General features: G+C 44.6%; 1 protein-coding gene across 13 annotated transcripts in view; it reads left to right on the top strand.

Annotated features, from left to right (window-relative positions):
• MEF2A (myocyte enhancer factor 2A) overlaps positions 1-12,557 on the top strand; it is a 135,475-nt gene extending 122,918 nt beyond the window's left edge. For all 13 annotated transcript variants that reach the window (XM_081831569.1, XM_031041767.2, XM_031041768.2 and 10 more), the window contains 3 exons: positions 3,174-3,300; positions 6,996-7,122; positions 8,452-12,557. In XM_081831569.1, coding sequence (XP_081687695.1) covers positions 3,174-3,300; positions 6,996-7,122; positions 8,452-8,797 — 600 coding nt within the window. In that variant the 3' untranslated portion in view covers positions 8,798-12,557. The remainder of the gene's footprint in view (positions 1-3,173; positions 3,301-6,995; positions 7,123-8,451) is intronic.
• Positions 12,558-13,988: the final 1,431 nt, after the last annotated feature.

The raw sequence follows: 13,988 nt of genomic DNA, 5'->3' as shown, positions 1-13,988 counted from the left end.
TGTTATTTCTCTTTCTTTCAAAAAGATTACATCATTTTTGGTGAGGTCACCTTTTTCAGAGTTGAAATTATTTCATACTGCATGAGACGATCTGAACCATAAGGGGGGGTTCCCTGTTTGCTAAAAGGAATATCTGTAATTTAATATACACAAATTTACTTTTTTCTATCAGGACATACTCTGTTGTTAAAAGTAGCTATTACCCTTTGTCTTAAATGATTTCTATTGGCTTTTCTTCTAGAAAATAAATTTAACTAAAAATAACTCTCTCTTCTTTGGGGACTAAAACCCAGAATTCACAGAAATGATCATATAAATTCAAAGTCAGTTGCTAATTAGTGACTTTAAGGGGGAAAAACTTGAAAATGTTTAGTTTGTAGCATGGACAAGGGTTCAGATTGCATGAGAGCATGGGGGGAAGGCATCTGTTTTATTTATATTTTGTTATTACATATATATGCATGCTGGTGTGTTTTGCACCGTTTATGTCTTTTTAGATAAGGTTGTCTGTGCTCTGTCCTTAAAATAAGAGATCATCCTTTAACTTTGTGATCACTCACAGTTTTAGATGTGGTTTTGTATTTAGTAAACTAAAATATACTAGTCTGCCATCAGTTGTGGTATTGGATTATATCATGTGCAGATTTAGACCTTCTTCTGGGGAGATACTTTACTTAGTGATACGGTAATAATTAGAAAATGGAAGTTTATAATTCAAGATAAAATAATTTGACTATTTACCCTTAGGAAGTTGTCACAAATGCTTCCTTTCAATTCTGTAGCAGTATGTTGCCCTCTAGTGGTCCCACAAGTCTCTTACTCAGAAAAATCAATGCCATTGAGATTAGGAGCTTTGATGCATGGAACCGATACAGTGGCATTCACTATTACACACATGAGGCCATGCCAGGAGATTGCCTTGGAAATGAAGTCCTGCCATGGATAGAGCCAGGCCAAACTGGGTCATGCTGTGTTCTTTTGCCTACTGTCTGACTCTTGAGTTTCCAGTGATCAAATCTTAGATTAAGTCCAAAGTGTATCTCTACCTCAAAAATTCATTAAAATTATTAACTTGATGCTGAGATGAAAGGGTATTCCCACTTACCGTACACTGACTTCCACCCACTTAAAGTTCACCCCCCAGATAGAGTCTCAGAGATAAATTTCTCTAAATCTTTGAAAACTACAAAATGAAGAAATCAAAAATATTTGTAATTAAGAAACAAAGACATAACCAAAAACCGTAAACAGTTCATATTCTTTAAAACTTAAGCTGATTCAGACTCTAAAACTTAATCAGTTTTAAATGCAGAGCTTTGTGGTCAGAACCAAAATATGATCCCAATGATTGTTAGCATTTAGAAAGTTGTTCAGATTGGTTTGAAATCTCAAATATAATCCTGGATGGCTCTGACCCGAAGTGAGGAAAAACAGGTGTCTTGGAGCCTCCACTAAAGACTCTTCTGGTGAGAGGCAGACTGCTGACATTCCTTAAGAAGCCTTGCTGTTCTAAAGCACCTCTACTCCAGGGTTGCTCCAGGGGTCATACCTGTGGCTCCGAAGTTATATAGAAATTTGTCCCACCAGTTATGTAGAAATCTTGGGCCAGAGGGTTTCTTGGGAAGATCATTTAAGGATACTATGTTATATTTGTGTAGTACTTGAGTTACCAAAGCACTTCCCACCTCTTGGCTCGCTAGAGCTTCACAGTGGTGCACAGGCCGGCAGCACAAAGATCACTGTCTTCCCTACTGTACAAACAGAGGTTCAGAAAGGTGAAATGATTTCCCGCCTGCTTAGGAAGTAGTGAATTTGGGACAGAAACACAGGTGCTGTAACCACCTCCTGAATGGTCTTTCTTAATTAGAACAGAAACTTAAGATTGGGTGGAAAATACAAACTAATGAAATAAACTGAGATGATTAACATTCAAGTATCTAAATCCAGCCAAAGGCCCTCATCTGATTACCCTTTGGAAGTGGTGAGAGGGAAAATTGAATCACACTCTGTCTCTTCATAACCTCAAGGACACTGAATGTACTTTCACTGATACGGCTTAGACCCCCAAATGTCATTATCAGGCTGTAACTTCTTCATTAAATACACACACACACATACATACATACATGTATAACCCTGGAGTAGTTGTGCTTTGGCCTTCTTGGGTGCTGACCCCATGGATCATGGAGTCCGTTCTCTCCCTCTGAACTTGGTTTTGGAGCGTTCCCTGAAGCCCCTGTGGTGAGAAGGTGCCGTCATCTCCCGACACGTAGGGGAGTGGCCATCTCAAGCTGACTTGATTATTCAGTAGTTGGTTTTTTTAAATTCATTGCCAGTGTGGATAGGATACTGTGTAGATGGAGTCGGTCAGCAAGCATTTAATATTGCTCCATTCACAGTCCTACGAAAAGTACGTCAGTCACAGGCTCTCTACGCAAAGCCTCTCGTTTCAGAAGAGTCGGGAGCCTGTGCAGAGGGAAGCATATCTGAACCTGCTGCCAAGAAATAGGTCACTGGGTGGGTGGTGGTGACCGTGGGGGAGGCTGAGCATGTTTGGGGGCGGGGCACTTGCGGGGGGGTGGGGTGCGCCCGTGTGTGTGTGCGTGTGTGTGTGTGTGTGTAGCAACTGCAGGATCACAGGGAAGGAAAACTGAAAGCAAGCTGTACTTCAGGATGCCAAGACTTAACACCACGTTAACATGTGAATGCTGCAAATACAAGTAGTTTTGATCCCTAAACTCATGGACTTACACTCTCAGTATACAAATGACTTTTGGCTCTCCTCAAGTCTCGAAAACCTAGGTGTTTGATTTGGGGCAGCCTGGTGTGGTGTTTGCAGTGCCTGCAAGTCCTCATTTATGGTGACACATCAAAGCATTCTCGCCCATAATGCAAGTTTCTGTTTTAAGGATATATCCTTGCCATCAATAAACACTATGAAAGACAAGGGAAAATGAATAATTAATGTACAACTATGTCCCTTGAAATTAAATATTTAGTTGTTCCCATTAGTATTTTTAAGGTTTTTTTCACATCATGACTGCTTTAAGAAATAATGACATTCACATCATAAAACTGTGAAAAAATGTCACTTTTAAACTGAATGTTATTTTTAAAATACTAGGCTTGAATATAAATACTCAAATAATGACACTTTTTTCTCTCTCTCACAGAATACTCAGAGGATAAGCAGTTCTCAAGCTACTCAGCCTCTAGCTACCCCGGTCGTGTCTGTGACCACCCCGAGCTTGCCTCCACAGGGACTCGTGTACTCAGCCATGCCGACCGCCTACAACACTGGTGAGCCTGCTCTCTTGCCTTCTGTGGATTTTAGGTCTTTGTTTTGTGATCAGCATGTGCTTCTGTGATTTTTTAAAAAGTATATTGATTGAAATAAATTATTTCCAGTTCTTTAGGTTCACATTTGAGTGTATTAAAAAACAAAAGTTAGCTTTGAAAAATGTACAAAAAAATACATCGATTGTAGAATGATTTCCCAGTGTCAACTTTTACTTACCCTTGACGAAGAAACAGGTAGCTGTTCCCAGAATTACGGCCTGTGCGTCAAACCAGGGAGGAGGAGAGACTGCTGCTTGGCATTTTCTCTGTCGTGTCTCATTACACAGTATGCCACTCCTCCAGGCTGGTGAAGGGAGACCGTTTTCTCACGCTGTGTTAACCCACTGGGGGGAAGACGGAATCCCCTGGGACTCAGGCCTCCGAAATGTGGCAGATGTGTCGCTGCGCCGGGCAGGTTGTGTTTTCCTCTGTGTAGCCGCCTGGTTTTGTTTCTGTCCTTTGTGCCTTAGGAGCCAAACCGGGACCTTTCTTGTTTCTCCTCAGAGCCGGTCACTCCTCCTTCTGAGAGGAGCTTCTCACTCATTTATGTTTATTTAGACATTTCATTTTAAAATACCCTGTTTCGGGGGTTTGGTAGGCAAAGTTAGCACTGCTGAGTGATCGGAGGGGCGCTCTTAGCCACGCAGGCTGTCTGCAGAGGCCCAACGTGCAGCAGGTTTCTTCCAGATCAGCCGTTCTGAGGAGAGGCCGAAGGCCGGCGCATGTGGTTTCGCTTTCTCACCCGTTGAGCCAAACACCTGATGCTTCAAAGGAAGAAGGAAAGAAGGAAATAGTTAAATGATACCTTGTCAGTTATTCAGACTGCAGTGCAGGGCATTCATCCTTTCATGATTCTTCTAAGTAGACTATAATAAAAATCATCTAATTTTAGACTTCAGAGTAAATGCTTTAGCACGGTGCTTTCAAACTGCTGTCTGAAGCTCCCTGAGGCCATTGATACATTTGATTGTCACTTTAATTCCATGTAGTTCATTTAAAACCGAATTTTAAAAGGTTTTGTTGAAAAAAGAAAGCCTCTTAGGAAAATGTCCACTACCTTTTCTAACAATCAGTATGAAAAAATGTCCAAATCTATTAAGTGCAAATCTAGAGTAAAGCAAGAGGTAACACATCCATAGAAATTCTGTGTCCTTGCAGTGATCATCAGCTGTATGAGTGACAGTATGCCAGGGATGGAGCTTTTGTCCCAGATTCATGCCAGCTAGGGAGACAGGATGTACCTGAGGTGGCAGCTCTGGAGGTGAAGTCCTGAGCAGTGGAGCTTAGCAGTTTGCACTCTTGAGAACGTGAGGAAAGAGGGACACGTACAAGCTGAAAGGTTCAGAGGAGCACGGGCGGCAGAGATGGGGCTTGAACTGGTTCGAAGCGAGGGCAGTTTCCTGAGCACTTCATGACAGGTTTTCCAGTATACGTAGACATTCCACTGTGCATGCTTTTAGACATGCTATTGGATTAGCAAGAACTTGTTTTTTTAAAAGTCCAGAAGGAATTACCAAAACATAAAAACAGAGTCCGATTCTCTCAAAACTATCAATCCCTTGGCCTCAGTCTCATTCCTTCTTTTAACTGACTTGGTCTCTGTGCTCTTTTCCGGAGCATGTATTTGGCTTAATTTTAAACACTATTATTTTTACTGTATTTAGTTGCCCTTTTTAAACACATGTCCGTTTTCATCTTTCTGTAGAATGTCATCTGCCTTTCTGTACATAGAGTCAAACTCACACCAAATGGTCAGGAAAGGGATGAAGAGATGAGCGACATTTCAGAAAGTCCAACAGTTTTTATGTGGAGGAATCCCAGATACTTCCTCATGCCCATCAGTAAGGTCACGCCCAGCTTCACAGACCTGCTCGCGCATCCATTCAACACATATTTATTGAGCACTTGCTATGTGGCAGGTACTGGGCCGGGCACACAAGAGTGTATGGTTGCCAGTGGAGAAAGACACAGGACTGACGGCTCTAGGAATCATTTATTATAGTCATGTGAAGAGCTACTTGAAGCTTCACTAAAGGGGCACACATGATTCAGCCGGGCAGAGCAGGAAGAATGTTCCAGGGAGAGGGAGCACTGTGTACAAAGGCTAGCAGAGCGGAGCCTGGCTGGAGGGATGGGGGTAGGTAGCAGGGTGTGTAGAGTTGAAACTATAGAGGTGAGTAACAATTTATAGGCCATGTTGAAGATTTTGGATATTGGGAGCACTGGGAAGCCAGAAAGTTTGAGGCAGAGAGGTACCTGGAGCATATTTGTTAACTTTAAGATCACTTTGGCTAGCGTTCATAGGGGCAAAACTGCATGCCAGGAGACCACACGGGAGGGTAGCATGGTGGCCCAAGTAGTGGATCCTGATGGCTTAGACGAGAGCGGTGGCAGGAGAGCTGGTGAAACGGGCAGGTTTGAGAGAACACAGAGATCAGACTGGCCTTGGTGGGTGGTGGTGGAGGTAGGAGAGAAGGATCAAGAACACTCGCAGGTTTCTGGCACGGGCAACCAGGTGAATATCGGTGCCGTTTATTAAGATAAGGAGCAGGTTTGGAGGGGACGAGGCGGCCAGTTCGGGTGGCAGATTTGAGGTGTTTGGAGAGACATCCAAATGGGCATACCAAGTAGGTAGTTGGGAGGACCTAGAGGTAGAGAGTTGGGGGCCGCAGGGGGCACTGTGGAAGGCACCAGTGTGCGGGACCTCCTGTGCCGCCGCCTCGGGGAGTGGATGAGGCGGTCGGAGATCGTGGCATGAGCAGAGTGTAGAGGCAGGCAGAGTCCTAAGCACCAGCTATGTCCTTGCCACTCAGTCCCTTTTCTATTAGTGTTAATTCACTAGGAAGACCAGCTTCTTTAAATACCTCTCTTGAGACATGAGAAAGCAGTAAAAAGTAGAAGAGTTTTTGCCACCTCTCTTTAAAACTGTATGGAAAAGAGAAGTGTTAATGAAGAACTGAACTAGCTCGATGTGTGAATGATACCTACTGTCCTGAGTCTCGGCCAAAGTGATTATGACTGAGGCATTCAGAGAAAATGAGCTATTTTCTCTATTATACTCTTGTCACACGTAAGTTTGTTCATGAAGTTGTGTTGCACGCAGTCCGGGATCTTCGACAGCCCCGTACTGTGAACGACCGCCGTTCATCAGTCGTGTGCTAACGTTTTCTCCAGGCCCCTGAGCTTGGCCCCGCACGAGAAGGGGTGCTCTGTCCTTCCTGCTCCCCGGTACTTCAAGAAGAGAAGAGCTGCTGATCGAGGCTCTGTCCCATCTGTCGCTCCTTTTTCCCGGGGGCGGGGAGCGATGGGCATGTGTAAGGCGACAGCTGCATACGCACGTCCCTTAGCGATGGCCCTGTCATTATTTCTATTTACAAGTCTGGAAAAAGGATTTCAACTTTTTGTGAGCTAGGAAACTGTAAACATGTAGTACAGAGTTGAGACTGACTTTACTGAGATAATCCCACACAAGCAAATGCAGCTAGGACCTGTAAACCTCCCAAAAGAAAAACTATTGTCGGTTTAGACCTGTGTCTTTTATGTTAGGAAGTACCTGGCTTCTCTCAACCGGGGAACTTTTGGAGCTACTCTGTGAAAAACGGATTTGCTTGGGCCTTCTCGCCCACACACGAGTAATACTTCTTCCCTTGTCCTAGATTACTCGCTGACTAGCGCAGACCTGTCGGCCCTGCAGGGCTTCAACTCCCCGGGCATGCTGTCTCTGGGACAGGTGTCGGCCTGGCAGCAGCACCATTTAGGACAAGCAGCCCTCAGCTCTCTGGTGTGAGTACCTAGAGATTGTCCCCGAGTCTCTCCTCCCAGCCCGTGCGCTTTATTTTTCTGTCGGTTACAGTCTTTTGTGCGTTTACTGTCATGTGACTGTCCTAGAATGATCTCTTTTTTACGTGGTACAAGTGTTTGGAGAAAATATTTCCTTTATGTGATTCTAGATAATAGCTTGGATACTGATCAAACTAGGCATTCCCTGAAGAGATCTGGGGAGCAAGGCTTCTCTACTGTGGAGGTAGAGAGACTCAAAATAGTAACCAAGGGGTACTGAGGCACAGACGTCTCCCACCTGCACCTCCCTTCTACCTACCAGCCAACCATTAAGCCACCCAGTCCCACCCCTCCTTCCCCACGTCTACATCTGATCCCAGTGTTGGAAGAAAGGCAGCTTAAAGGTATTCAGGCCCACCACCACCCTCCACACACTTTTTTTTTTTTTTGCTTTGGTGGTTATCCGTGCACAAAGGGAATAGGAAAATAGCCAACACTCATGGAAGCTAACTGGGTCTGCTGTTGTGTCCCCTCTTCTGAGATGCTCTCCTCCACCTGTCCCGTCATCCTGGTTCTCCCTCCTGCTAGCGCTCTCGGATACCCCCTGGGCACCACCGTAAGCTCGTCTCCCTCCTGTGCCCTCACCCTGCCCATAAGGAATGTTCTCTTTGTTGAACTCTTCTTGGTGAGGTTCGGTGTGTGCAGCGGGCTGGGATCAACCACATGAACCCCAGTAGCCGGATTCACACACAAGATACCCCACCCCTGTTGTTCCTCCCCTCCTGTCCACGGAGAAAGCCAAGGAGAGTTTCCTTCTTTGATTTTCTTGGCCCGTTGGCCCTCAGGGGGTCTGTACGTCCTAAATGAACACACGGCAAGCGGAAAGGGCTTGGCGCGCAGACTGGGGGAGAAGCCTGTACACACTGCTGCTCTGAGCAAGTTGGCCTTCCGAGGCGGTTTCCTCCCCCTGGAAAATAGGGTCGGTGGCGGCCTTCGCGTTGCCATGCGCACAGATGAGCTGCGCCCGTCCCAGGGCCAGAGCAGAGAGGAAGCTGCGCGCAGGGCCCGTAGTCCTTCCCTCCCATTCTGCTCCCCGCGCAGCCGCAGACGCACAGTTTCGGCTCCTTTCCCTGCAGAAGGACCCAGGCCGTGGCCAGGGGTACTAGACCCCAAAGCTCTCCACCGTCCTGGGCATTTTTTTCCTTCCACGGAGAGCGCATTAAAGGCAGTCCTGGGGAATTCTGACGGGCTTCCAGTCGGGCGGTGGCTGCAGTACCATTCCGGTTATGCAGGTGCACTCACCCACCGTCTAACATCTTTTCTTTCCTTCAGTGCTGGAGGGCAGTTATCTCAGGGTTCGAATTTATCCATTAATACCAACCAGAACATCAACATTAAGTCAGAACCAATTTCACCTCCCCGGGATCGAATGACCCCGTCAGGCTTCCAGCCGCAGCCGCCGCAGCCGCCGCCCCCCCAGCCCCCCCAGCCCCGGCAGGAAATGGGGCGCTCCCCCGTGGACAGTCTGAGCAGCTCGAGCAGTTCCTATGATGGTAGTGACCGGGAGGACCCACGGGGCGACTTCCATTCTCCAATCGTGCTTGGCCGGCCCCCCACCACGGAGGACAGAGAAAGCCCTTCCGTCAAGCGAATGAGGATGGACGCGTGGGTGACCTAAGGCTCCCGGGCTGGTGTTCGTACTTCGTGATGCGCAGCGAACTGCCCTACATATCTACATCGGTAAATAAGGACATGAGTTAACTATATTTATACATACATACATACATATATATCCCTTTATATATATATGTATGTGGGCGTGAGTGTGTGTGTGTGTGTGGGTGTGTGTTGCATACAGAATTGGGCACTTACCTGCCTCGTAGATCTGCAGATGTGCGTCCCATGGCAAACAAAGCGCCCTGTAGGCAGAGTCTAGTCTGGCACTTCCTTGGACTACTTGTTTCATAAGATAACCAGTTTTTGCAGAGAAACGTGTACCCATATATAATTCTCCCACACTAGCTTGCAGAAACCTAGAGGGCCCCTATTTGTTTTATTTAACTGTGCAGTGACTGTAGTTACTTAAGAAAAATGCTTTGTAGAACAGAGCAGTAGAAAAGCAGGAACCAAGAAAGCAATACTGTACATAAAATGTCCTTTATATTAATTACCCAGCCTGGCATGGGTCTCTGTTGCAGAGGGGTGCATGGGAAGGGCTGTTGATATTTAAAAAAAAAAAAAACAAAAAACAAAACAAAAAAGCCCCACACATAACTGTTTTGCACGTGCAAAAATGTATTGGGTCAAAGAAGTGATCTTTAGCTAATAAAAAAGAGAGAGAGTAGAAAACACGCATGAGATATTCAGAAAATACTAGCCTAGAAATATAGAGCATTAACAAAATAAATTAATATATTAAGTTATAATTGGACTATGTCAGAAGTTTCTTTTTACATTCATATCTTAAAGAAACTGATTTTAGCTCATGTATATTTTATATGAAAGAAAACACCCTTATGAATTGATGACTATATATAAAATTATATTCACTACTTTTGAACACATTCTGCTATGAATTATTTATATAAGCCAAAGCTGTATGTTGTAACTTTTTTTTTTAAGAGAATAGCTTTATCTTGTTTTAACTTTTTAGTTTTATTTTAAGAGGGGAAAAAAAAAACAAACAAAAATACCTTGCAAGCAGAACCTTGGAAAAAAAAAGCCATGAACACTTATTATTCTATATGTAAATTAAAAGTTGAGCCAAACTCTTTTGTGTATATAGCATCTTAAATATATGATCACCTTTGATGTAAGTACCTATGTATTGTATGGTCACCAGATTAAAAAGTATATTTTTGTGGATTGCCGCCAATTTGGGGGGAAAAGGCGAGATCCTTATTAAGTAGAGTATTCACTGTTTAATATTTACTATTTTGTTAAATATACTGTACTTTGGATTTTAATTATTAGCCCAGTCTTTTCAGAGGATTGTATAAAGGGGTTTCTCCCCTCACTGGTGGTGAATGTGTGATGATGTTACATTGTAATCTTTGTGCTGTATGGGTTGAGCATCATTATATATTTTATATGTGTACATAAATAGCAAAGTGGCAAAAAAAAACTGGTGTTAAGTTCATCTTGCATAAATATAAAATGTGTTGTAACAGATTTTATAAGGCATTACTTAAAACTTGCCTTTTGTGAGGAAAAGAAATATAGTAGAAAAAGCTGGCCTAATTTAATATTAGAGAACATGGCAAAATAGTAGATGAGCACAAAGGTTTTATAAGTGGTAAATGATTAGGGAAAAATATTTGTCGGGGAAGGGATCTTTTTTTCCTGGCCCCTCTGAAATAGAACGATGCAGCTGGTCACAAGATACTACCCTTCGCCACTCTCTGTGCATGGCAGTGGCACTTCGGTGGGGGGAGAAGCTCTCTCCCGGGCCCTTCGCTAGCCGGCATGGCTCACCGTCCTCACGAAACCCGGGCCGCACTCAGCTTAGCCTTTGAAAATGAGGCCTTCCTCCTACAGGAAGACAGTGAAGCCGTGATGGCAGGTTCGTCCGTTTCCTGGGCTTGTGCCACAAACAAAATTCAAAGTCCTGTATATCTTTCCTCATAGATTTTTAAATACTCCCTTTCCTGAGAAACTCAAAGTAAGGGTTTAAACATTGCTGCTATTTTGTATTTTAAACTTAATGTTGAGCAGCTACCTACAATTTTTTACTTACATTTTGCTTTTCCCCCTAAATTGCCTTCCTTCTGACATTTTCCTCATATGCTATTTGTGACAAATCATCAGCCAGATTTCCTGACTGACACATGGGTATTAGGTACAGGGGAAACCTGTGGTGTTCACAGCTACAAAATGGATTCGGTTTTAGGAACAGTTTGGGTAGTAAATTTCAATAGAAGCCAAAAAAAAGGGAGGGTGACGTGCTGTCTCCTCTCGTCAGGATGGCCGTTGGGCTCTTATTCAGAAAGGATTAGTTTCTCTTTAAAATGTACTTACTTTACTGAACCGCATACAGGCACGTTTCTTCATAAGGTCACACCTGATGGAAACAAGACGGTCTCCCAACACTGAATTTCCAAGATAATCCTTACCACTTTGTAAACCATTTATAGCTTTGAAAGTGTTAAGTGATTCTTTCGTTACTATTCATGCACGTTCATGAACTTCTGCTGTACATTGGAATAGGAGTTACCACATTCGCATTTACTGTCTATTTTCTTGTGTGCCTTATGAGATGGCTTTTCTGACTGTATCTCAATAGTCTTTCTTTCTATGCAGGTTTATAATCAGTACAACTACTGTTTTCTAAAATACTATTACACGAGGCTCGGAGTTTGTATTTCAATTACGCTGACCAAGTGACAATGTATTCCGTTTTCAGGAAGTGAATATTTGACTGTTAACCCTTTTCCTGTCTGCCCAGTGTGACCTGGAGCGTATGGACTTGACAGACACCCCTCACCCAGACTCCATGTACAAACACATACACATGCACATCTCCTGGTGGAAACCAACTCAGAGCGGGGAAGACACGAATGGTGTTTCTTTAGAACTGACTTTTCTTACCGTTTTAGACTCGTGTGTTTTGTATGACACCATCACAAGAAAATTTTATCCTTCAGATGAAGTATTTTATTACTAAAAGACAAAAACAAAAAAAGCTTAGAGGACGCTGCACTGGGTCAAGTACGGTTTCCCACAGCTGTCCTGCCCTCAGTGCGCTAACCAGTCCTACATTGAGAGTGAGAGTCACCATTGTATGTCTGCAGATGGTCCCGATCGAAACTCCATCTTTTGAGCCCTAATTATGTCCATTGTGTTAGAGACTAAATCAGGGGTTTGTTCTGAAAGAACAACATATGTTTTACCATTTCCTTTAACTATAAGGACAACTAACAAAGCATTAACCTCTTTTCTGTATTAACCATCATGCGCACAAGAAATACATAGTAAATAAGGAACCAGAAAACTCCTGGCATTGGATCATAAGAAGCTAGATGATTAGAATGTGAAAAAGATTTTACAAATGTAAAACTTTTATTTCTCTGTAGAAACTTTCTTCACTTTGCTGTGCAAGAAGACACTGCTTTGCTATATTTAAAATGGCTTTTTTAAAAAGAGATTTATGTATTTGGTAAATGTTTGTAGTCAACAGTTCACACAAGAAGCTGTACACGGTTTGATCATGTAAAACCGTTTGGCGGCACAAGCTGGACTTTGTTGCCATCCTTGAGATGAACCTTTTAAGAAAAATAAGTTAATCTCAATTTTTCCCTGAATGTGTTGTTTTTTCTTCATTATACAATAAATATTATAGTGAACTTTTTATCAAATGGTTAAGAAAATGCTAGAGGTTGTTGTAAACTATTTGTATCCTGCACTCACTACAGTAAAGACGGACTGGCTTTTCCTGTGTACTCCAGACTCTGTCATGTTTGCCGCCAGTCGCCCCCTTGCCCCCCTCCCCCCCCCATGCCTCTCCTGTCCTTTCCCCTCACAAAGACCTTTTCCACCTGCAGATCCCCTTTACTTACTTTGAGGCTTAGTCAAGGAAACAGTGGCGGCGTCTCGCCAGCCTCGCCCATAGCTGCTCCTGAGAACTGCCCTCCTGGGCCGCCCGGGTCCCTGCAGGAAGCAGCAGGCCCTCCAGGGCCTAGCATCGGCCAGCCGGGCTGTTCTGCAGTCAGTGCGGATCGGATCGGATCGGATCAGGTAAGCCGCTTCAGGCTCTACTGACGACTGCTTGCAGGATATACTTGCGGGGGGCGGGGGGGGGGGGTTGGTTACTGTTAAACAGAATCTAATGAACGCAAGTTCTGTCTACCCAAAATGCACACACAATACCGAGCGAGCGGCAGCAGAAGACAGATTTACTAAGTGAATTATTTTCAAAAGTGACAAGTGTGAAAACTTATCTTAAACTTGGCAGTGGAAAGTGTTCTCTTCCTTGGATTTGCCTTTTAAGCCAGCTCCTAACTGAGCTGTTTCTTGCTGTCAGTTAAATTAAAAGCTAAATTTTTGTGCTGGTTTTACTCGCTGGCTACAGTGAGGCTCTTATTAGCAGGTTTTGAAAGCTGGTTGAGTCCTGTGGCTAAAAATAGCCTAATCCCAGCTGCAGCTACTTAAAATCAATTCATTGCCATTTCCTGGTTCGCTCCCTCGGGTGCCTTCCTCTAGGCTTTAGCCTGCTTTTAAGCTCATTCTGGGCCTGACTGGCACCAGCCACGGAGAGGAGTTTTCAGTTGGAGCCCTCCGCCAGCTGGAGCCTCCAGGCTGCTCTCCTCTGCCCGACCAGTCGCTCGGCAGGGGCCAGAGCACCACCTGGTCGTAGAACTGCGGAAACGGGCGTGTCTCCCCGTCCTCCACAAAGAGTGAGGGGGGTCCAGAGAGGGAGCCGGAGCCAGCAGGCTAGTGTCGTCACGCCGCAGAGCGTGCTGAGCTCAGCGTGTGAGAGGTGAGCCCTGGTCCCCAGCTGTCCCAGGGTGTGAGCTGAGGACAAGCTCTTCTCAGCCAGCCCCCCGCCAGTGACTGCACACAGCTGGGGTACGCCCCTTCCCTCCTGCGAGACATCTTTTGCGCTCCCAGCTCCATCTGCGTCTGCTTCCCAGGCGACCCAAACTGACAAGCAGCTCACCCAGCTTTAGAGAACGTGTCCTAGACTTCAGTCACTTTCTGACCTCATCTGCCAGCATCGCTCTGGACCAAAGCAGCTGAAGGCAGCTGGGGAAGAAAATCAAAATCACAGTTGTACTAATTGATTTCACTGTATACTCCCCCCCCCCCCCAACTCCCCTTTTTAAGCTTTTTTTAAACTTTACTTTGAACACTATCAGGAAACCGACCCTGTT

Source organism: Leptonychotes weddellii, chromosome 9 (genome assembly GCF_054177405.1).
Source record: "Leptonychotes weddellii isolate Sample4059 chromosome 9, ASM5417740v2, whole genome shotgun sequence".
Taxonomy (NCBI): Eukaryota; Metazoa; Chordata; class Mammalia; order Carnivora; family Phocidae; genus Leptonychotes; species Leptonychotes weddellii.
The sequence above is the reverse complement of the archived record's forward strand: the minus strand, read 5'-3'. Positions and strand labels throughout refer to the sequence as shown.